Source organism: Centruroides vittatus, unplaced genomic scaffold, assembly GCF_030686945.1.
Source record: "Centruroides vittatus isolate TY-2023 unplaced genomic scaffold, ASM3068694v2 scaffold_149, whole genome shotgun sequence".
NCBI lineage: Eukaryota > Metazoa > Arthropoda > Arachnida > Scorpiones > Buthidae > Centruroides > Centruroides vittatus.
This window is the reverse complement of record NW_027122681.1, coordinates 235,713-261,081: the sequence shown is the minus strand read 5'-3', so window position 1 is coordinate 261,081 and position 25,369 is coordinate 235,713. Positions and strand designations below refer to the sequence as shown.

Here is a 25,369-nt window from a genome sequence, read left to right as displayed (position 1 = left end):
TTTGCATATTTTGATACATGAAAACGTGATAACAATGCAAATATTAGTGATTATTAAAAAGCACTTTTAGTATAAATTCCTCTTGCACAATCTAAAAATGGCATTTAACCATAACAGCCGCTTCGACGCAAAAATGAATATCCCTCTTAAGAAAATTGGGTTTTTTTTTTTTTTAACTCTTTCCGCCCTGTGGGCACTAAGAGGGCCTCTTTTAGTAGGCCCATTATGGGTTCGGCCAGGCCCACAATGGGGCGACCGGGTGGTGAGGGACGGGGCCCGACCTTTCCGAACGGACCACCCCCCGAAAAATTCCTGGGGATTATTCGATCCCGGGTCCCCCAGAGCGGTAGGCTGCCACCTTTACCGCTCGGCCATCCGGCCGTCAAGAAAATTGGGTTAGATTTAGCTTAAGTAGCCAAAATGGCGGCTCGTCTCTAATTCCAACAAACAGAAGAAGGGAAATAATGGGAACGCACGTACTAACCTAACCTAACCTATTCTAATAGTTATGGTAATTTATTAGAATAGGTTAGGTTAGAACGTGCGTCCCCACTGTTTCCCTTCTGTTTGCTGGAATTAAAGACGAGCCGCCATTCTGGCTACCTAAGGAAAATCTAACCGAAAATTGCCCTTTTTTTTAGTTTCAAATTACTGTTATAAATTACACGAATCTTTTAAATGTCTGTTAAACATTGTTTACAACATTAAAAGGTATGATAAATGCAACGAGTCGGTCAGACAAATTCTTTATCTTTAACCTATTACAAACTTTACAACGAAATGACGTGAAGCGGTTTAAAATAAGAAACTGTTGGAAGCCATTCAAATAAGTATTTTTGCCAAAAACCAAAGATATTTTTGATGTATAGGTATTTAAAAATGAACTCGACACTCATAACCCCGAAAACCGCATTCAAATTTTAAAAAAGAAAACAATTAATAACAAGTAAATATACAATAAATTATTATAAAAAAATAAAATATAAAATATTATGAAATTATTAATTTATGTTATATAAAAATAATAATAATAATAATAATAATTGTTATTAATATAAAACGCTAAATAGTTTTAAAAAATATATATTTGATAATAAATATGACGTAGATGTATCCCCGATGCTAGCTCCCCAAGCGTCAAAAATCACTCCTAAGTCATGTCATGTGTTGTGATGTTTCGTCATCTTACGCTGATTTGAGGCAAGAACTTGTTTTTTTCGACTGAATTAAGTGCTTCATTTACTCGTAACAGTAAAAAAAGTAGGAATTTGTAGTGTATGGAGGTCGTTTATTTAACTTTAAATGAGTTATTTCTATCAGAAATATGCTTACAGATCACTTACAGGTAAGTCTATGCAACAGTAACATTGTACTTGTACAGAGATGTAAACATGTCTGTTGACAAAATAATGTTGTTTACTAAATAAATCTCCCATGTATTCAACAATAAATTAAATATTTAGTAAACTAGATAGGTATATTAACTCTTAAATGCAAAAGAAATTGAATTCTTTATATATTAATTAAGATCCAATACATTTTTGACAAATTATTTGCTGTAATTTCTAATTAAAAACTTACATTGACAATTTCCAGAAAATCCATGACAAATTTGTCACCTGAGAAGTGTCTGTGATCATCATGACCTATTAATTCTGTTATTTTATATAAACAAACTGAATAAGTGCTTAGCTTACAGAGATGACGCTTAACTGCGGTCGTGTCCGATTGTCTACAGCGGAAATTGTGGACTTGCGGACCGTTCGGTAAAGTCGAGGCTTCGAATGGAGGGGTTTGGACTTTAACTTGGCCGCGGAGCGTGCCTACGGGAGTAAAAATGGACGATATCTGTGCTCTCGTCTGCTTGTCCTATAAATGTTACTTTAGTTAATTCTCCCATTCCTCGCGGACGGCTTCCTCTTATAACTCTGGGAGAATCTTGATTTCTTCCGATCCTTGTTTGGTTTGATACGGATACCCGCTTCCTTCCTATTTCTCTTTGATTTTACGCTCTTCATCAGCATGGTCTTCTTTGGAAGAATATATTTTTTTTGTTTTCTTCAAATTCTCCTTCCGTCACAAGTGCTTCCATATTTGTTTCAGATTAAAGTTAGAAAGAAATTCTTTCTTCATTCTACATAGATTAGTTAATGACATAAATGGTGTGCCAAAATATTTTGTCTGTTTGCTACGTGAGAGGTGTGATGCGTGAAAATCTTTTTCTCCGCCGAGTGGCATAGAATTGCATTTTGGAAGTTTGCGTACGACCGGTGTTCTCGGGTTTACGATGGTTCGATGGCTCGGCGGATTGAGACGACGAAGAATGCATTTAAGATACGGTTGAATTATTAGCCGATAATTTTATTTATCGGATTGTGCTAACCGTTATGCGTGTTATAGTATTACGAGTTATTTACTCGTGTAACTTGACGCAAACCAGTGATTTCTTGTGTTGTTTGATAATAAATCATGTATTATCTAACAACATTTTTAAATTTTATTTTATTTTGTATAAATATACTTTAGTTGAATGCTCTATTTATAATAATTAATAGAATTAATAGATTGTGTTACATATTTTAAATTGTGTATTCACTCGATTTGGAACTCGATACAAACTACTAATTTATTGCTCTGTTAGATAATAAAATGTATTACTTACAGGCACAAACATTTTTTAAAATTTATTTAATATAAAATATACTCTCGAGTAAATATTTATTATTTAAACTTTGCATGAATGTGTTTTATTTACTTATATATATATATATATATTTTCTACGTATAATGTAAATCATTATCCTACCTGGTATGCAGAAGTGCTGGTTCGAGACTCATTCTAGGTCATATTTTTCTTTCAGCATTTAAATTTCTAATTGTTAATATTTATAAAAGATGGTGGCAAAACTTGACCAAATTCCAGAATTATTGATTAAAAATAAGCTGTAATTTAGCCCTTAATTAAATCTGCTTTTAGCTTTATATTGACAGTTTATTACGTTTTGTTTCTAGTTTCGAACTCAATTAACAGTTTTATATCCGTTGATGAGCGTTATCCTGTCCGTTCCTTTTTAATTCCTTATAGTTTTGAAACATTATCATTTGGGAATGGGAAGGAAATTGCGGTTAGGTTGATATATTTGTATACTTTGACTTCCTATTTCTAAACATTAGCTTCCTTTCTAAACATTTCACCAATTTGATAATACATTCATTCGTTTACAAACTTAATTTAGATGTAGAAACTATTTAAAAAGATCTTTTAAGAAATTTAGAAGTATTTAAAGTACTTTTTGGGTATGAATGTAGCTCTGAATGAGATGGTTGGGATCTTACCAGCCATCGCCATCGGATGGTCCGTGGAGAAATTCGGACGTCGATTGACTCGAGGTTACACGAAGTATGACAAAAGAAATGCAAAATACTCAGTTGTTTTTCCCTTGCACAAATCATAAACTTATTTCAAACAACCGGCAACAAACTTCACACTAATTTGTTAAAATTAAACAAACGAATTTCGTATTAATAAAGTAAAATGGAACTTTTACGATCATTATTCTGCAGATGTTTGTATTGTTTAAAAATGTTTATGATAGTAGTGCGCGGAATTCAAAATTGTGAGTTTAGCGGTCCGTGAGGTCAGAAAGGTTGGCGACCGCTGCTACGGACTGCGCTCGTAGGAGTAAAAAAGCGAAAGGAGCCAATGATCTACATGTGATCCTTTGCGAAATAAGTACTAATCTGTAAATAGTTAAATTTAAGCAAATATTGTAAAAATTAATCTGAAATACCATGTTGATAATGAAGATAATTTGACTAATTAGATAAATGAAGACATTCTTTCATATATTATCAGTTAAAAAGATTAATTGTTCATTACTTTATAAAACTGCAAGATTATTTCTAGGCTGTGTTACGGTATATTTATTCACTGAAACTTTGTGTAAAGGTAAATATAAAATTAATTTCTAGTTATTGACCTTGATAAAGACAGTAGTGCAACTGCCTGTGTTTAGGGAAAACTTTGGCAATGATAAATAAGTACAACCCAAAAATAATTGGGCAGTTTATGTTTGGCAGATTATTCGTTCATTAACATAAGGTAATGCAGACACACATTCAGAGAAGGACTGGATTGAGACTTTAGAAGGCCTAAATATTCAATACTTAAAATATTTTGGCTCCTCTATATACCATATAAGTAAATTTTATTACAACTTTACAACTAAGGATGTTATGTGGTAACTTATTCAATGAAATTGTTCATTAGATGAATTAATATGGCTACGTCATTGAAGGGTAGACACCCCAAACACCCTAGAGGGCCCAAAATTGAATCTGGGTGAGCAAACTCCAGGCTTTCTGGGGGGTAATCTGTCTGGAATATGTTACTATCCTCGCCAGTTGGCTACCTCGTTATTGACCGGCCAAATCCACGATGGGTGTTAATAAAAGGCCCTCTTGGTGCACACAGGACAGGAAAAGAGGGAAACTGAATCCCTTAGATGTTAGCTTACAATACATCTGTAACATTTATTTGTTGTTTAGTGGTTCCTTATTATCTCTATAACTGTTTTAATAATGATTAATTTTGCTAAAATCAATATAATAACTTGTTAAACGTTTATCAAAATGAAAGGAAATGGTTCTGACTATAATTTAAATTTTGGCTCATAGGACACTTAAGAGATCTGTTAAGATAAAATGATAAGTTACATCAGAATGTGTAGGCGTTAGAAGTTATATATAGAGAAGCAACATAGTAATTGCAATTGAAACCACTTCCTCAGTGCAATGTAAAGATCATATCTACTGAAATTGATAACAATTGGCTGTTATGCTAATTTGTTTTTCCAACTAATAAGCAGATGAGTCAGAGCAGTAAGTGGGCTAAGTGTGTGTATAAACAGCCAATTAGGCCTAATTTAACTGTTTAGGCTAGGTTAAAATTCAGGTTTTGTTTAAATTATTTTGAATTTTAGATAATGTATGTGATATAAAGAACTTAAAATATGCGAAATTGATTATGCAAATGGACCTTGTCTGAACCTAAACTGCCAGATTATTTTCATTTGGTGAATAACACAGATATTCATTTGATTGGCTGTTTGTTTGTTTATTAACTTATGGCAACACGCACTTGGGCAATCTGCTTATGGGAGGATGCCTTCCAAGAGGTCTTTTAAGGGTAACTGGCCCCTATTCGAGCATTACAGACATGGAGAAAACACGAAAAACTCCTTGTGGCCAGCTCATCGTGGCGGGGCGCAAACCCACGACCGAACTCTCAATTTCCAGGGAACAGAACCGCTTGGCCACTGGTGGGCCCATTCGAGTGGCACAAAAATTAGTAGATAAAAAGTGGAATTTACTTATTATAAAATAATTTTCATAAATTATCGTAATTAACAATACCCAAAAATACTGATAACACAAACATTGAATGACACAATTTTTTTATGTTCAGATATGCAAATGTGACAAAAAAATAGCAGTGTCTCGTAGTTATCTATTTCACTTTTAGTATTTTGTGATACAGTGCAATTTTACTGGGAACAAGTGAAACGGCAAGGTTGTTTTTCGGACATGTCTCGGAGACTCACTACTAAGCGGGATCACTTCGATGCTCACGGCAGGTCTCGTTCTCATTCTTCGATCTTCTTTGGTGTTGCTGGTTTTCGGCACAATCATTCAAACTTCGCCAGCCACGACCACAATGTCATCCACAATGCATTTTCAGTGAAATTAACCTATCCAATGTCAAAATTTCTCTCCGTTGCATGTCGCCTGTAAAGGATTGCTTTTAACAGAGTAGGGACAAAAGTGACACGACCTTGTGAATTGATCCTGACTGGAGTTGTATTTGTAAACAGGAGGGGAAACAAAGGGAGCATTGTCTTTGTTTATTGGACTTGCGTGAGGTTGGGGAATGTGTTTGCCACATGTTAGCTTGCTAGAAAAAAATGTAAACAAGTGACAGACATTATGGTGAGCTTGTTTCGTTGGAAGAACAGCTGACGTCTTGAGAAACTTTTGACGAAAGGAAGGATTGTGATTGGTCGGAAGTTGTCGTCCAAAAACTCTTTAAATAATAAGACGAGCGAGAGAAAAAGGGAGAGGGGCAAGAGACCTAATACGTGGTAGTCTCTGACACTTTGGAAGCCCGCAGAGTGTAGAGTGCTCTCCTCTTAGAAATTCCTCTGGGAAGGGTTAGTGTAGAGACAGGATGGCCGTGCAGTTGAGCCGACTCCCCAAGTGACTAGGCCTTTTCAAAGTTGTGTAGTTCCAGATAACTAATCCATTATGTAAGACACCACCCATTGTTATCTCGTAAATACTTTGTTTTCAAACTTGTATATTCTACCTATTGTAAATAAACTGTAAATAGTGTATAATTTGAGTATGGAGGTCTGCTTTTCTGCAAACCCAAGTAACAACATTCTCGAGTCGTAAGAACCAACTCAAGACAGATTATCATAAAGATCTTCACTGACGCTGTAGTCAACTGGAGCAGCTTAGTAGATCTTCACTTCGCCCCAGGTTGAATTTTTGTCCATGCCTAACGAAAATTTCCCATTTTTGAAAAAAATAATCATGGCTATCGTATCGTCCAAAATTATTTTTTTATTTTGCACCAAAAAAAATTATATTTCGGAAGTTAGCTTTAATATAAAATTATAACAATTAATGCTATCTAGTTTCAAAAACGCACAACATTCACATTTCCAACTTCCCAACAAGCAACACATGCACAAATCTTGCACTAGTTCCTGTTTGTAGAAAGAGCGTCGCCTTTTTGTATTTTATTTTGACTCGGTTCTCAGTCCCCTGACTGCCTATAAGTCTGGTTTTTTTTGGCGCACGCATGATTTGGGTATCAAATACTCTGTGCCACCCCCGACATGTACTCCTTCGTACCTCTAAGGTGTTTAGCCGTTGACGGCATTGTGATTTTATAAACAAGACGTAGTCTTGTCAAAAATTACTTTTAATTACAGTTATGGGTTGTTAATCAAAAAACCTGTGTGCGGAATGGCTCAAGCTTATAATATCTTATTATGCAGACGTACGACCAAGTGGACGAGTGGCACCCACCGCTCAAGAATCAAATTCAAGTCTGGGAATTTCTCTGAGGGTGGTCTGACTGGATACGTCATTCCCCATCCCTCAAAACCAGGCCACAAGGAGTGGAACATTTCTAGACACACGAATGGTTTAAAATAGATGCAGTTTGTTGTATTTCTTACGTCAAACACTGAAAATATTCGCCACCTCAAATTCATTAGTTAGAAAATTTCCTGTTACAAGGCTATTTTAATATTTTATATAGCTTATTTTTAATCCTTTTTTATTTTCCTGGCTCTTATATAACACAGGAAAGTATTGTAATCATGTCAAATTTGATCCTCGGTTTTTCGAAAATTGTCACATTTCGAGACCCCTTAAATCCAAATTCCAAAAATTGCACGCGCTTGTGTTGGTGCCTATTTTGTTCAATATCTCAGGATGGGGTAAAGATTAAGAAACAAAATTTGGTGTGGTTACTTGTATGTAAGGGGCATTGATGCTATTAAATTTTGGAGGTTAAAGGTCAAGGGGATGGAGAGATAGACGAAGTCCTACGTCGTGTCTCGGGTGGGGTGGACGTAATGAAAATTTTAATCGTTATTGGCATTTACAATAAATAAAATCTCATAATACCTAGGAAAATTAGAACATGTTGCTGCATTTTATTATAACTTATTGAAATTAGTAATATGTAAGAACAACAATTTTTACATTATTATACAGCTAATAAACATAATATAGGTATTAGAATAAAAATGTGTATTATCAAAGTTACATTTTAATATAAATGGTTTGTCACACCTTGAAGTTAAATGATTAAAGACAGCAGAAACAAATTATTCTGTGATATATGTTATCATTTTAAAGTTTTCTTGGAATTACAGCATAAGAAGTGTAGCATATTTGCTTATGGATTACCCTCGGATAATGCAGAACTTTGCACGATTGGGGTTTTACTATACATCTGTACGCATGGATGTCTGCAGAAAGTTTTTCACGAGTAGATTATAGGTTACAGTATTGTACCAATACAAAAAGACAGACAAAACACCCGTGGTTGAAGGTGTAAGGTTATGTATCTTAATCACTTTTACAGTTATAATCTGTAGAATTTTTTACACGATCCTAGGTGGGGTGAAGTGCCCCATTTTCCCCTCTACGGATGACCATGTCAGTAGGCAAGATTAATAATAGCTCCGAATGCTCGATCTCCAAAATGCAAACCGGTACAAAAGTTTCCGTTTTCCGAACGTAATACAAATGGGTATATTTCGAGTGACATTAAATCTGCATCTCGCATAGTTAATTTACGTATTAGAATTCCAAAAACTGTTATGGGAATTGGAATATTTAATTTTGAAAGTTGACGTCGATTGTCGTTCAATTGGTTGCAAACTGGAGGTTCTAAAAGTTCACGACAGGGACGTACCAATTGCAAATTTTAAACATATTAATAAATATTGATCTAGTAAGAGTTGTAATAGCAGTTGTTCTCTATTTTGAAATGTTTCTAATCTGTAAACGTTATCTTTTCACTTTTGTCAGAGACCATCCTTCTTATCTGAGTCCGTGTTTTGTTATTGCCTAATTTTGGCATTTAAGATAAAAAATATGTAATAGATTAGGTGTTATGTTTTTGCTTTTTAACTCATTGCGTCACATCTTTATTGCATAATAAACAGGTTCTTGAATATTCTTAGTGTGATAGTGTTAAAATCTAGATAGCAAATGAGAGAGAGAAATAAATAAACTCAGCACTTGACACGTTGATTCTTTTGAGTCGTATTGGTGGTGTGCATTATGTTAAATAAGCCAATAATTCCTGGATTTGATTTTGTTACGAGTGAAACCGTACTGTCGTGGACACTTTATACAAACTAACTTCTGTGTGTACTTGTGTAAACGTTACTAGATTCCTATACTTATTATTGACTTTTGTTCTCAATGTATTTGATATCGTAGCTTGACAAATATGTGAATTTTGATAATGCATTAAAAAAAAATTCTCCGTTTATCAGTCGATATCAAAATAGCATTTTATCAGATTTGTTTGATTTGATTTCGTACGAACCCAAATCTACCGACGTGTCTAATTTATTTCCGAGATAAAAACTAGTGTGAGAAATTCAGAATCTATAGATTAAATTCTAAATTTGCAGCATTTGGAAGTTGCTTCTGCCATTCGTTTACTGCATTCTTTGCAAACAATATTGCGAGCCAAAATTGGTCTGGAAACATTTCTCCTTTACTAAAAGTTCATTTCTTTAAATTAGCCATATTTTCTTCAAATATATGACCATCAATTGTATAGAACAGGGGTTCCCAACCCTGCGCCCGCCGATCGTTTTACGTGTGCCCGCCGCCGTGCGACCACAATAAAAATAAAAATATTTCAGTTTTCGATAAAATGCTATGTAAAAGTTTTTTCATTTTTAATGATTAACCAGACAAAAGAAGAAATGGCATCCAACACAGATAAAAGCACAAAGCGAAATGCGACCGATCTCTTTTTCCCCTCGCGCCAAATCTTCGCCAACCAAATTTCCCATAACTAAAGTGAAATGAATCGGTCTGTTTCTATGGTTGCCGTGACAATGCGAACATTTGTGTGGAGCTCATCCAGCGTTGCCATATTTGGCCACTTTGCGCCAAATTCGGCTACCCTTTTTTTAGTTTGGCGTAAAAAATATCATCTGGTGCATTGGCTACTACTATTGGACCATCCTGAAAAATTCCCAGGGATTTTTCGACCCGATCGGATTCAATCCCGGGTCTCTCCAGAGGGGGTAGGCTGAATTATTGTTAATATTCTTGTGTATGTTAAATTACATTTTTGAAATTAAATGTTTTTTGTATATCATGTGTATGTATTATTAACTATGTCCAATTCTAAATTTACCTTAAAAAAATAAATGGTGCCCGCCATTCGACTGGTACTTTAAAATGTGCTCTTAGGTTGGGGACCCCTGGTATAGAAGTTCCTGGCAATTTAGTATTTATTAGTACCGAATGAAAAATTCAAAATGTCAGACCTTCAGAAAATAGGCTCAATACTCTGCTATTTAAATTATCCTCTTTTCTGATTGATTATGTAGAGGATACATATGTATAAGGGAAATTAAATAACTCCATACTTAGTATAATGGAACTATTTATTTGAAGTAATGTACTTTGTTTTGAGAAGTGCACATTGATGCGCGGAAGTTATCACGGAGTTGGCAAAGAATTTAAGATTAGTACAGGATATGCCACACTATGTGACATGTGTCTGGGAGATTCTTCTGTTAAATTCCTTTGCAATTTTGGGATAACTTTTGGATTCTTCTAAGGTAGATGTAATTGTCTTCTGTAAAAGAGAAGACAATTACATCTACTTTACATCTACCTTAGAGATAAACATTGCGGGAATGTACCCTTTTATGCAGTTATCTAAATAGAGAGGGTCAGAGCGTTATTTGCAAGGTTTCCAAAAGATGTATGCAGATATTTTACAAATTAGGTGTTTTTAAGCAAAATTTAAAGTTCTTTGCATCTGTGTTCTTACAATGGTTACGTCCAATCGCTCAAATGAAGTTGGGGGAAATTAATGCAGTTCCCGGTTGTTGGCTTTTTGCAAAAACATTGGTGCCTTTTTTAAATGTCTGTTTAAAAAACATTGTGTGATCTTCAACGTCATAAATTCCTTTTGGACAGCAAGAAGTTCATTAGTTTGCTTCCTGCACTAAAAATAGCTCTGACTTTTGTTTTATTCTATTAATTAACATATTACGTCGAGTTTATAATCGTACACGTTATTCTGCGGCGGCGACACGTGTTTAAATTTTAAAAGTTTTAATTTATCGGTTTAGTGTTTCAGGCAATTTATAGGATAGGCCAATTTGATTATTTGTATGATTTAATTTGAATTTTCCAAAGTTTACAAAATCCAAAGTTCTGACTTTGATAATGCACATATTAATAGACAGGAGGGCAATACAGAAAGCGAAACCCGTTTAATAAGAATTTATTTTATTGGTTGGATTGGTGCGTTCGTTTGGCTGCCTTTTCGGTGGTGGGCTCACGAGGCGAATTGCTCAAAGGAAGCTTGGATATTTTGGTAAAGGTGGCTATCCTACTCTCTGTAGTATGTTGACGATACTTTAATATGAACTCTCCGACAGAAGGCATTCGCCTGCAGTGGGCAATGCACTAAAGTATCTTTTCCTTGCATACGTCTGTTCTGTCTGTCCGAAACTTTTTCCGGCACCAGGGGTAATGCTCTCACGTATGGGAAGCATATTTTAATTTCTGGTCACTGTTGCTTTAGTTAATGGCATGTTTTTATGTAAGGTCGTGTTTTTACTATTTAGCCAATTGAAAAGGCTTTATTATGTGTAATTCCATTTCTGATTCACTTCTGCCATTCTATACAGTCAAAGTTACGGGATTGTCAGTAGAATTGAATGTTGATTTCTTGTGTTGTCGGTTAGAATATTAACTTGTCATTGTTCTAACTATGAAAGGAATCTGCTAGACTTTGTCTCTCGTGGATGCTTAACAGAATCTCTGCAGGAATTTATCATTTTATCTGTAATGGAAACATCCTACAATTTTGATATTAATTATGTTTAAAGTTTTTTCATATAAACATCACTTTAAAATTGCAGGTAATTTGGAGACTGCATCATTAGTCGAGGATAAATCAGATCACAGCAATGAATTCCCTAAAGACAGTTAATGTAAAGCAGTTGGAAGAGGAGTTCAAATCCCAATTTCCGGATTTGCCTAATGAAACCATACTGGCTTGCATTAATCAGGTATGTATGACGATTCTTTGAGGAATAACTTGATCCACCAATTGATTGATTGATGTGCTATAATATATAGTGCAACACTTGGACGATCTGTCATGGGGGTGCCTCTTGGAAAGGTTTTTATGGGAAACTGACCCCTTATTTAGTTGTTAAACGTGCAAAGAAAACCCAGAAAACTCAACATGGTCAGCCCTTTGGTTAGTGGTAAGTGATGACCGACTACCAGTTTTCGGTCATTTTAACTGCCCGGCGACTGGTGAGCTCGACTCTGGCTGACTCAAAAACTTTTGTTGTATAGACGGCCACAAGATGTATCCTGTACTAAAATGGGCTAGCATGTTCTGGATCTGTTTCAGGTTGCCATAAATTATTATAGTTAGCAAGGGTTTGGGAATTGTTTGTCTGGTCTTTGGCCTATGCTGTCTGATCCTATATGGATCAGGTTGTCTACATTTGTGACTGACCATATTTCTGTAACTCATATCAATTAATCAATCATTATTCACTTGGTGATTTCACATAACCTTAATTGGTGATCCAATTATAGTTATGTGAAAAACAAACTTCTTCAATTAATCAATGTCTTTCCCATAGATAAGTGGTGATATTTAATTTGATGTAAATTTTTCTTCTTCCTTTAGCATGGACCAGATAAGGAAACATGCATCAAGATCTTGAAAGACATAAGACAAAATTACATGCCATTGCAACAGATGGATAAGTTTAACAGTGAGGAATTGAGTGAGAAGATAGATAGTTATGATTTTAAATTCAACAATTATGGCTTTCAAGACGATAATACATCTTTAGCAAAAGATATGGATAATCTTCTGATTGTCGACAGAAAAGAAAATGTGGATCGGAACCGCATTGGCAATGAAAATTCCACCGCGGTGCCGGAAAACCAGTCGATCCACGTGACAAATGGCAACTTTCTGCCCATGCGGAAATCATCTGCATCAAACGTGTACAAGCTGTCATCTCATTATGCAGTTAGTTCGGGATACGGAGACGTTCCGCCTAACTCGTATGTTCCGCCGATCAGAAATGCGTATGTGGTCGACCAAGACAGAAAACCCGAAGTGTCGACGCAGTACGTTCCTAATTATGCTAGAGGCTTTTCTTATCCTGTCACTAATAATGGAAATGTTCCCTACAATTCGCAATTTTCTCATCCCATTCCTTGCTCTGGATTTTCCGGAGAGATGAAGACGAAAGATTACAGCATGCCGCTTTATGTTATGGTCACGTCGGCCTCAAATTATTCTTCCCCGGTATTGACAATGGCCCAGCCACGGCTGGTGCTGCAGTCTCCCAACCTTTCGCAGTCATCTTACTATTCTCCAGTATTATCTCACTTACCTCCTCCATATCATGCCACCAGGATATCTCCCATACCATTTTCTCACTCGTCTTCGTCTTCCCCATCTCCACACTATCCGACTTCTGCCACTCCCACTCCCCCTCTTTCCACTTCCAATGCAAACGGTCCTCCCCTCATTACATATACTTATCAAGGGCCATTTTATTTTGCCGAAAATCATCAGAGAAGCAACGAAATCCCAAATCATCAAAATTACAAATTATATTCTGAAAATACATCCGGAAATATTGGGAACCAGAACGCCATTTTGAATCTGCCGACTGCGATCACGCCTCAACTTTCCGAAGTTCTGTTTATTCCGAAGCACCAGATCAAAGAAGTTAAAGAAAACAAAGTCGAAAAGGCTTACGAGAAAGGTACGGTGACAATTTCTTGATTTTTACAAAGAAATTTTGTCGCATCTTTTCAATATTTCTCTTTGTTATTTAGCTCTTGTTGATCATCAGAAGATGCAACTTCAAATGCTTAACTTTGAACTATATAAACACAAACAGTTTTGTTACGCATTGAGGAAAGATGTAAATTTGCTAGAAGAAAGACTACAGGGAAAACGGAGAAATGAATTTATTAACGTGAGTGAATACAAAAATTTATTATTGTTGCCACGTAAGTTAATAGATTATTAGACTATAGCTTTCCTTATTAATGTCGATTATCCACCGGAACCGACTAAAAAATGAACTTACAGGACACACAACACCTCTCATCGGGGAAGCACTCAAATGAAGTCCTCGACTTTAAAAATTTCGTATAAAGCCAAAAACGTTAAAAAATCATTTTGAATTTTCCCAATATAAGCATGCATACATGCGCACACGCGAGTCTTGAACAACATTGTTTTGTGAAGCATGAAATGTGAAAACAAAACCTAGTCAAATTTAATGAGTCATAAAACACAAACACTCGATCCACCATCACTAAAATTATAAAAAATGTTTTAGCAATTATTTTTTGCTCAATCAATCAAGCTTCTTTTAGATAATATGACGAATTTAATCTCTATAATCCAAATTATTATTGGTAGACCAATCTCACAGCAATCTCATTGGCAAATTGATTTTATTTTGTAAAGACTTCATCATCAGCATTTCGGGCTGGTCTAATATTTTCCAGCCCCTCTTCAGTGCTAAAACACTAACAAAAAAGTAAAATGTTTAAGTAAACATTTCAATTTTCTTTTTTGTACATAACTTATTAATATATGGCTAATCTAAGTAATATTGTAAACAACACTTATACTTACAAGTTTAAAAAATGTTTCCACCACACACGTATAATAAACACACTAAAAATACCAATTACTAAATAAGCCGATAAATATTCCCAAAGCATAAATTACGTCGTAAATTTACGACATTATTAGCACCCGTATACATCATTCGACACATTTACAACAGTAATCGTGCGATGACGTCTTAATATTTTACGATTTATTTTATCCCGGCGCCGTCTATCAGATTATACCAGTTATAATTAATTTCCATTCCTTTCGACTGATTAATTAAATTATTATTTTTTTGTTTTCTAATTTCTATATGTTCCTTAAATTTCCTTTTATACATGTCTTTTTCAACATGCAAAAATTTTATATTGTTTCTATTAATATTACAGTTATTACTATTAGTGTGGTTAAACCACGGAGAATTATTATACTTAAGCCGAATGGCCGCTTCGTGTTCTTTGACTCTAATTTCTAGCACACGCCCGGTTTCTCCTATATACGTACGCGGATTATGACAATTACGTTCGATTTTATAAACAACACTAGCTTTTTTTAAAGGATCTAAATTATTATTACTAATTTTATTAACATATTTACAAATATTTTTTGAAATTTTATTGGTCAAAGATGGGGCCAAAGAAATATTATGATTATTAATACTTTTCTTACAATTCTCAAAGATATTTTTAATGTAAAGAAACTTTTTATATGTTTTAGTGTTATACCTATTCCTTAAATAATATATTTTCCATTTTTTAAGAATAAAGTTTGGATAATCGTTCAATAGGAATTTCGTATCTAATTCTTTTAGTTTAATATTTATGTTATAATTATTGGATATTCTTGTATATATGTTTTTTAATTCAACAAGGCATGAATTCTTTTTAATGTAATCAGGAATGTAAGAATGGTAATTAATAGTTTTGTTAACGTTACATGATTTTTTATAAGTTATAAACTATGGTAATATCTAAATAATTAATTTTCTTATTTACTTCCTCTTCGATATCAAACTGTATATCCCTGTCTATGTTATTTATTGAATTGTATATAGTTTCTTTATTAGTCAAATTTCTATTATATACTATCAAATAGTCATCTACATACCTCATTAACTTTACACCCTTGATTTTACTAATTTTTTTATCGATGTCAATCGTTACCAATTCAGCTAATTTTGGCCCCATCTTTGACCCCATACTGATGCCATTTTTTTGTCTATAAAACATACCTTCAACTTCAAAATAATTATTTTTGTAAGCAAATTCTATTAAATTTATCAAATTCTTATGGATACTAAGGTCTTTTAAACTATTTTCTATCATAAACCAAGTTATGCTAGGATACATATTTTTTACGTCTAAGCTCATTAAGCAATCTGAATTCTCCTTATTTAATTTTAATAATTTATTAATAACTGTATCAGCATTTTTTATACTATGGATAGAATTATCTATAACTTTTAATTGTTGTTTTATGTATTGTTCTAGATCAGGGATGAGCAACACGCAGTCCGCAGGCCGCTTGCGGCCCGTTAAACATGTTTATGCGGCCCGCCAAGCATTTCTAAAATTGAATTTATTTTATCGACTTTCTCCCATCAATATATTGTTATAAAATTAATTATAATAAAATGGTAGTACATACTAAACCGAAACAACTTTTCGTGGCGATTTACTCACTTGTCGGCGACTTGTTTAAACATGCAGTACGAACACGCCGCGTCTGTGCTTGTTTGTGTTTGCTTCTGTCACACAATCAGTCAGACTGGTAAACTGTTAACTAGCAATTTTAGAAATTCTTGTGTTTCTTGAAAGGCGTGAGTGCAATATTATTGTCAAAAAGGTAATATTAGAGTTTTTTTATTTAAAATTAAGTTTTTCTACAAATTTTTTTAACTTTCAAATTTTTAATCCATAATAGCATGTCAGAAAAGCAAACAAAAACACGGAAGGTTGCGGATAAGCACAGGCATTTCTAAGAAAAGTGGAAATTTGATTATTTTTTCACTTTCGTCAAAGATAAAGCTGTATGCTTAATATGCTCAGAGACTGTGTCGACATTAAAAGAATATAACATAAAAAGGCATTACAATACAAAACATGAACGACAATATAAAAACTTAACAGGACAACTCTGGATAGATACGTTTAACCAAATGGAGAAAAACTTGGAAAACCAACAGGCCATTTTTAAAAATCAAGCTATTTTATCAAATACGGCAGTAAAGGCTAGTTTTGTTGTCAGTCAAATACTGGCAAAAAAAATGAAACCCTTTGCGGATGGAGAGATGATAAAAGAATGTCTGACTGCTGTTGCAGAAATAGCATTTCCTGATAAAATAAATATTATTTCAAACATTAGTTTATCAAGATTCACCATTGCAAGGAGAATTGAAGACTTGTCCGAGAACATAGCAACAACGCTCCATGAACGCATTGCAAAATTCGAATACTGTTCTTTGACACTTGATGAGAGTTGCGATATTAGCGATACAGCACAACTGGCTATATTTTTACGTGGTATTGACACCAAATTTAATATTACCGAAGAATTGTGTTCACTGATTCCAATGCAAGGGACTACAGCCGGCAAAGACCTGTACGACGAACTAAAGTCTGTGTTGGAAAATTTTTCAATTTCATTAGAAAAGATTATTGGTATGTCGACAGATGGAGCACGAGCAATGTCAAGCATGGAGGTAGGAGTATCGGGAAGGCTATTTCAAGACATTAAGGTCACAGGAAGGGAAATATTCATTAACCACTGCATAATTCACCAGAAAAATTTGTACGCGAAAAGATTGAGTTTACCAAATGTCACAGTACCAATAATTAAACTAATCAATTTTATAAAGTCGCGCGCATTAAATCACAGTGAATTTAAAGAATTCCTGAAAGATTTAGAAACTGAATATGGCGACGTGGTTTTTAATACTGAAGTACATTGGCTTAGTAGAGGTGCAATGCTAAAAAGAGTATACAACTTAAAAAGCGAAATATAATTGTTCTTGGATATGAAGGGATATGCCTTTCCTCATTTTGGTAATAAAGAATGGATGTGCGATTTTGGGTTTCTTATCGACACGACTCAGCATCTCAATGATCTTAATGTGGAACTTCAAGGCAAAGGACAGTTTATTCACAATTTGTATGATAAAATTCAGGGCTTTGAGCACAAATTAAAATTGTGGAAACAGCATCTTTTGCAGAATAATGTGTCTCACTTTCCACATTTAGAAAAAGAAAACGTTACTACTTCTCAAAAATACGCACAATATATAGACATTTTAATCGACGAATTTCAATTGTGATTCCAAATGTTCAAAGCTGAGAAGACAGCGGTTTCCACGAAAATGTTTTCCTCGCCATTTAATATCGATGTGGATACAGCTCCCAAAGACTTTCAAATGGAAGTGATCGACATGCAGAATAATACCGATTTAAAAAATGTATTTTTCTCAGTAAACATCGAAAATTTATATAAATCTTACGTGAGCCCTGAGAAATTTCCGCTTGTGACGAAAAATGCAAAGCAAATGATGTCTCTGTTCGGAAGTACGTATGTTTGCGAACAATTATTTTCAACCATGAAATTAATCAAAAATGACCACCGATCGAGACTGAGTGATGCACGATTAGAAAGCTGTGTACGTGTAGCTACCTCATCAATTCCGGCTGATATTGATCAGCTTGTATCGAAAAAACAGTGACAAATTTCTCATTAAAAATTTCAAGTAAATTCGTTTTTCTGTTCTTGTTTGTTTTTATTTTGCATTAAAATTTGTATATGAAAGCTTTACTTTTTTTTTAAATTTTATATTTTTATTCTAAAAATTATTATTAATAATTTACAAAACTTTATTTATAAGTGTTACTTTATGTGCGGCCCGCCAAAAAATTTTAAAATTTAAATTGGCCTGTTGAGTAAAAAGGTTGCTCACCCCTGTTCTAGATTATATAGGATAGAAAATTTAAAGTCTACAATAGGTCTAAATTTTTCTTCTATTTTATGTGTTTTTAATCTAATATTAAGTTTTGGGGTTCTATTATTTTTATCTATGTTACTTACATTATTATTAGTATAACTTTTTCTAATTAATTTTATTTGTTTTTTTATATCCTCATAGGGGTCATTATTTAATTTTGTATAAATGTTACTATTAATTTGTTCACAAGTCTTAATCGTAAGGTCATCATTCTCTATTGTTACTAATTGTCTAGTTTTATCAGCTTTTATTATTATGAGATTATTTCTATTAAAAAATCTTATAATGCACTTTATACCCTTTTTTTGTTTTTTAATTTTATGTTTATCTTTTAAATTAATACCTTTTTTTAATTCCTGAACAATACTACTCAATAAATTACTTTTATTTTCTTTTTTAATTGGCAAATCTTTTATATTTTTATCAATAGTTGCTATCATGTATATTGTAATCTAAGCCCAGTGCCAACACATGCTTTACATAACTTGGTATCATAATCTTAGAATTATTTACTATAAGTTCATTAATCCATTTTTTCTTTTCTTTTAGCTTCGGGTAGGAAAACAACTCTTGTAGTTTGTTCTCCTTTTTATATCTATACTCATCACCCACGCCTTTATATGGGTTTTCTTTATAGTTAAGGTTATGTACTAATCTACGTATTTGGTATTTAAGGTTATTCAATTTTTTATATTTAAATCTAATAACAGATATAATAATTTTACGTTCAATCTTCCAAATTGCATGTTTAGGTATAGTTTCACATATCGACTGTTTCAGTTTCATGGTATTTGGTGTGCATTCTTCCCTTAGGAAACACTTCAAATAATTCATGTCATGCTCTAACATTTCTGCCGTCTTCGTAACTTTTGCCAATCTGTTGCCAAAAATTTCAAAAAATATTTGTAAATATATTAATAAAATTAGTAATAATAATTTAGATCCTTTAAAAAAAGCTGGCGTTGTTTATAAAATCGAACGTAATTGTCATAATCCGCGTACGTATATAGGAGAAACCGGGCGTGTGCTAGAAATTAGAGTCAAAGAACACGAAGCGGCCATTCGGCTTAAGTGTAATAATTCTCCGTGGTTTAACCACACTAATAGTAATAACTGTAATATTAATAGAAACAATATAAAATTTTTGCATGTTGAAAAAGACATGTATAAAAGGAAATTTAAGGAACATATAGAAATTAGAAAACAAAAAAATAATAATTTAATTAATCAGTCAAAAGGAATGGAAATTAATTATAACTGGTATAATCTGATAGACGGCGCCGGGATAAAATAAATCGTAAAATATTAAGACGTCATCGCACGATTACTGTTGTAAACGTGTCGAATGATGTATACGGGTGCTAATAATGTCGTAAATTTACGACGTAATTTATGCTTTGGGAATATTTATCGGCTTATTTAGTAATTGGTATTTTTAGTGTGTTTATTATACATGTGTGGTGGAAACAATTTTTAAACTTGTAAGTATAAGTGTTGTTTACAATATTACTTAGATTAGCCATATATTAATAAGTTATGTACAAAAAAGAAAATTGAAATGTTTACTTAAACATTTTACTTTTTTGTTAGTGTTTTAGCACTGAAGAGGGGCTGGAAAATATTAGACCAACCCGAAATGCTGATGATGTAGTCAAAATAAAATCAATTTGCCAATGAGATTGCTGTGAGATTGGTCTACCAATAATAATTTGGATTACAGAGACTAAATTCGTCATATTATCTAAAAATACAGCAAACCATTTATATATTATATCAAGCTTCTTTTTGTGGAAGAAACAGAACTTGGTGTAAAATAAACAAAGTTTCGAAAAAGTTTACATTGTGGTAACTACGACCCGTCAATTTCTTTTATCTCGTTGAAGTTTTCGCTTGTGAGTAATGTCTATTCAAATGCTCACTTGTTTATAGTTTCCAATGTGTGCCTAACACTCCTAATTGAATTAATATAACAGATGCATACAGTTTTTGTCAGATCATAGTTTATCCATAAAATTGTAATGGAATATAATGTGTAAAGTATATCTGTAATTCCCAAAAGATGCTAAGCTAATTTATTTCCCTCACTAACTGTTCATCTTAAAACATTTAAATTACATATATACTTCAGAAGTTTAAAGTGTGGTACATTGGATCCTGGTTAACTCAAATTGGTTGGGGAAAAAATCATTCTTTGGTTAAAGTTTTGAGGAATTCGAGTTAACCAGTCCGATTTAACATGTTAAGCTAGATGATTGGGGAGAGAAAATGACTTAGTTATCCATATTCCATTGTAATAGGGTGTATCTTGTAACTGTCGGAGATACAATATAGCTTGAAACCTCGTGCCAAATATCTCCTAGAAGAAAGTAAAAACATCGAGTATGGCATTAACAGTTTTTTAGTTTTGTTAGCACTTTTAATGAACTTATTTAATTTATCGTCTTCAGGCCAACAAGGTTTACATTCAAATTTTAGAATATTTTTGTTCTATATTTTTTAATTTCAATTTAAATATTTATTCCATTTAAGTCATTGTGTGCATTAGTTTACACCCGCATCAAAGTTGTGATGGCAGATGCATATTACTATTTAGTTGTTTATATAGGGCGACCCACACACTGGGTAGGTCAACTGTGGGTGTGTTACATGGTTCCAAGGTTGTTGTGAGATGTGATTCCCGTATGAAAATGAGTTTCCGGTCACTGCAGCATCTGAGCAGCTTTGAGCCCATAACAGGTTGTAATTCTGTTCAAGCACCTTTTCTGCAAGCTTTGTGGTAGACTTTCCTTTCACCACATATTCCTGGTGCTTGGCTAGACGGCTGGCAGACATTTGTCTTGTGACCCCAATGTACGACATACCCCATTCTGGGATTCTCTAATGGCTTGGCGTAGACTCTAGAGTTTTAAAAGGTGGAGAGTTTATCCCAATTGTTGCAGATGAATCTGTGTGAATTCGGTAGTGGGAATAGGGGCAAGAGAAAGTTGTATTGCCTGAATGTGGAGAGGAGTCCAAAGTATGGCAATGCTGGTTGAACTCTCCACCTTTGAAAAATCTGACATTTTTCTACTTATAAATTTGTATTTTGATTTTCTGTGCTCAGTTGTCTACAAAATATTCTAAGAGTCTCTTGGAGTGGCAGGTCGATGCATTTGATACCTTGCCATTTGTCTGGCAGATGTGCGTGTTAAAGTATACTGATTTAAATAGATGAAATTTTTTGTTTTGATTTTAGTGTTATTAATGTTACACAAATATTAAGCTTTGACTTTAAATTGGGTTTAAATAATAGCCAGATTTGTATATACCATAGTGGGAGTTACAGGCTGTGGGTGCCGAGTTGTTTCCGGCCGATGCAGTAAGTAACCGAGTATGGTTATATCTATTGATAAATAAATGATTTCTGGAAACAAAGGTCCGGACAGGGTAAGTGGGAGTTGCAGGTTCAAGTCCCACTTCAGGCTGGTTCCTTTCTTCCAGAATCTTCTAAATTAATTAGTAAATCTAGCAAGAGATGCCTAACTCTGCCAAAATAACTACAGGTAGCGTTTAACTATTAATAATAGTAGTCAAATATAATCTGAAAATTGTTTGACTTTAGTGGAGTATATACAAGTGTGCCTGTAGATAATTTTTACAAAATCCTTTCAGTGTATTAAGAAAGAATACACTGAAAGGATTTAAATATTTATTCCATTTAAGTCATTGTGTGCATTCCATGCATTGACTGACACACTCTCATATTGATATTTTGAAATTAGACTGATCATGAAGCAAAGATCCAGAGTAGAGATGGGCAAACAGGATTCGAATTTACAATTACCACTTATCGTGAAGGCACATTACCGGTTATGCTATCCGAACCTCTGTCGGATCAACATTCAGGCTATTTGTTTGATATTTGTAAAACAGGAACTGTCGGGCAGAATTGTTTCAAAGGTTGTGAATTTAAGTTTCGATAATCCCTTAGTAAAAATATCATTTTGTCTCAGTTAATTAAAAGAAAGAGACAAAATTGATGGAGCTTATCTATTAAAGTTTTTTTTGGATGCATCCGGGACCAGACAAGTTTCCTTTTAAGCATTGGATCTTTTGGCAAACTAAATGTTAGTCATCCTCGGTAAGGGTTCGAGTTCACGTCTACAAGTGTGCAAAAGTACTATCGCACACTCAAAGATTTGAAGTTGCACGGCTTCGATATGTACAACACCAATGAATAACTTTCCAGTTTGACTACTGATCATTACGTGTCCTCTGGATCAAAATGCATGGGTGAAACAAAGTCAGTCCCGCCCATTTAGTTTGAACCGATTATGCCTCCACTTGCATCATAGAGGTTATTTATTCTCAAGGTGGTCTTTCCACAAATAATGCTCTTATAAATGTCAGCTTATTTTGACACAGACCCATCTAGATCTACATTGATGAAAGGTACAGTACAATAAATATAAGTGCTGAGATTCTCCCAGATTTCAAAATGGCATATCAAAGAGACATTTTAAAGGAAACAATTTGTCTTCCACGTAGTGTAAAGCTCTGTTACTCGTCAAATTCTCAGAGACTTTTATCGTTGTAAACCCCACACAACACACACTGTACAAAGGAAACACAATAGTCACGATTCAGTATCGTCTTTGGAATGAGCAGATTTGGTCCACCCATTAAATCAAGAGTTAAAATTATGCTTGGTGTTTTCAGATGGAAGAAATACAGAAACTAAGAGAAGAAAATATGCAGTTAAGGGTCGATTGCAAGTGCTTGACCTTAGAAGTGGACATGCAGCAGAAAGGGCAGGGTGAGTTGTATTTCCATATTTCATAACCGGTGTCAAAAACGTTTCGTTAATGCCCTTTGATTATTACAGTGCGTTTGGGGGTGGTTGACGAAGGATTCTACAAAAACATCTTTACTGGCCCGCCGATTCCACATCATAACTCAGGTCGGTTATTTAAAACAATAATATGCTTGTTTTAATAAAATAATTTTTTAAATTCTGTTTTGCAGAGAAGAAACTAAATCTCGCTCCGGCTGCTAGCAAAGGTAATCGGTACGAAGGAGAAGACGACGAGGACAACCAAAATGACAAATGGAACTGTTTGAGATGCACTTATGCCAATCACCCTGCCCTGGACCTCTGCGAAATGTGCGATCATTCCAGGCCCCACCCTGCAGGTAAAGATTCCGTTTTGCCCCCCATCGCCGCCGACCCCTGTTACTGTCACGGACGTCAGATAGGTTTCCGGCACTGACGTCTCCCCAATTGAAATGAGAATATCTGTTAGCGAGAAAAGATGTCACCGGTGCCAAATCTATACACACAATCGCCCGCATAGTCACACAATCTTTAATTTTGCTTGCTTCCCTTTCTTATCTAGACCAGAAGTATCGTGGGTGGAACCTGTAATTTTGGATTTGCATTCGCATATCACTTTTGATCCATCTAAGGAAGAAAAATTGATGTTTTTCTTATTCAACTGCAATCTGTATTTTTTCCCCCTCCCAAACATAACCGTGCAACCTTTTGTCGCTCTCCTCAGTTCTACCCAGTAATAACTCAAAACGGTTTCAAACGTACAAAATGTTAAAGCATATCATTTAAAGAAATTAAGGATTGTATGACTTCGATGTGTCGATTAATCTTTTACATTTCGTCATAGCAGATGTCGCTCGGGTGTCAGAAATCTCCATAGTTCTTTGTTATAATTAGCACTAAAAGTTGTATTCTACAGAGGGTTCCAAAAGTTTCCATACATACAAAGGTGAAATGTAACTTCTAGTAGTACTTCCTATGTGAAAACTGGATTTTGTTTAGGCATTTGCATACATGAAGAAAACCCAGCACACTGCATCTACCAGAATTCAATGGTGGGCTTTGTGTCATTGTATGGAGACTTTTGGGACACTCTGTATATTGTTCATTTCCGTACAAATCTGTACCTGACTATTTATTTCTGGGACACACACAAAGCAGGCATTATCACCATAGAATTATCAGTACAAATATCCAAAGTTAAGCATGTACAGTACAAAGTGTCGGCATTATTTTAATATTCGTGCCTTAACGGTCTGTGTTTCACACTAGATTAACACGTGTATTCCGGTAACTTTTTTCCTTTTATAACTATTCCAATATTAACTATAGTCTTATTTTAATGCCTCCGTTGAGGAGAGATAAGAATGTAAGTGTGCGAAAAAACATATTTTAATTGTATCTGTGTATTGGACTAATTGTGTGTTTGTTTTTTTAACAGATGGATAATCGCATCACTTATCTACATTCCAAGGCAGTTATTTAAAGCTCAAATGTTTTCTGCTGGTCGGAAAAAGTGTACATAGCGTCGATAATAAGCACACACGTAGTCCCACAGTGTATTAGATTTTATATGAAAATAATACTTATTGTGTCAAATCAGTGTTGTTCATTGTTAATTCGCTCATTAAAATAAAGAAGTTTCCATTTTTATTCCGTTCACTGCTTGCTTGTACATGACGGAAAGGGAATGTTTAGTTTGGTACGCGGTCCGACCACATTACACACGATAAGATTTTAACAAAAATAACACTATGAATTTTCTGCTGAAGTAACTGAATGTATGGTTGAATATTAAAATATGACAAATGCCCTTTTACGTGTATATAAAATTCTTGAGCAATAACAGCATATAAATGAAAAACAACGATTCTTCATGCACTGTACATTATAGACATTGCCTCGAAATTTGGAATGTGTAACGTTAACGACACGCTCGCCGCCCCGTCCTTCAGACGTTGAACAGTTGAAGATCCAACTTGACCACCACACTTCCCGTTTCCACTTCGTACAGCTGCAACTGCTTGACGACGGGTTCGTGTGTTCGACGAGTCTCGTGGTAAACGTCCATCACTCGGATTTCTGTCCTCCCCAGGAAATCTGA

The 25,369-nt window shown here is 34.3% G+C and overlaps 2 protein-coding genes across 6 annotated transcripts in view; one reads left to right on the top strand and one right to left on the bottom strand.

The window, feature by feature from the left end:
- The first annotated feature begins 1,148 nt into the window (after nt 1-1,148).
- LOC136987264 (TGF-beta-activated kinase 1 and MAP3K7-binding protein 3-like) lies at nt 1,149-24,918 on the top strand. The gene is made up of 8 exons (XM_067284971.1): nt 1,149-1,345; nt 11,715-11,864; nt 12,503-13,601; nt 13,675-13,817; nt 23,154-23,250; nt 23,320-23,394; nt 23,460-23,627; nt 24,707-24,918. The coding sequence occupies exons 2-8, from the start codon at nt 11,763-11,765 to the stop codon at nt 24,712-24,714; spliced, it is 1,692 nt and encodes a 563-aa protein (XP_067141072.1). The 5' UTR covers nt 1,149-1,345; nt 11,715-11,762; the 3' UTR covers nt 24,715-24,918.
- Dap160 (dynamin associated protein 160) overlaps nt 24,893-25,369 on the bottom strand; it is a 46,710-nt gene continuing 46,233 nt past the window's right edge. For all 5 annotated transcript variants that reach the window (XM_067284963.1, XM_067284964.1, XM_067284966.1 and 2 more), the window contains one exon: nt 24,893-25,365. In XM_067284963.1, coding sequence (XP_067141064.1) covers nt 25,217-25,365 — 149 coding nt within the window. In that variant the 3' untranslated portion in view covers nt 24,893-25,216. The remainder of the gene's footprint in view (nt 25,366-25,369) is intronic.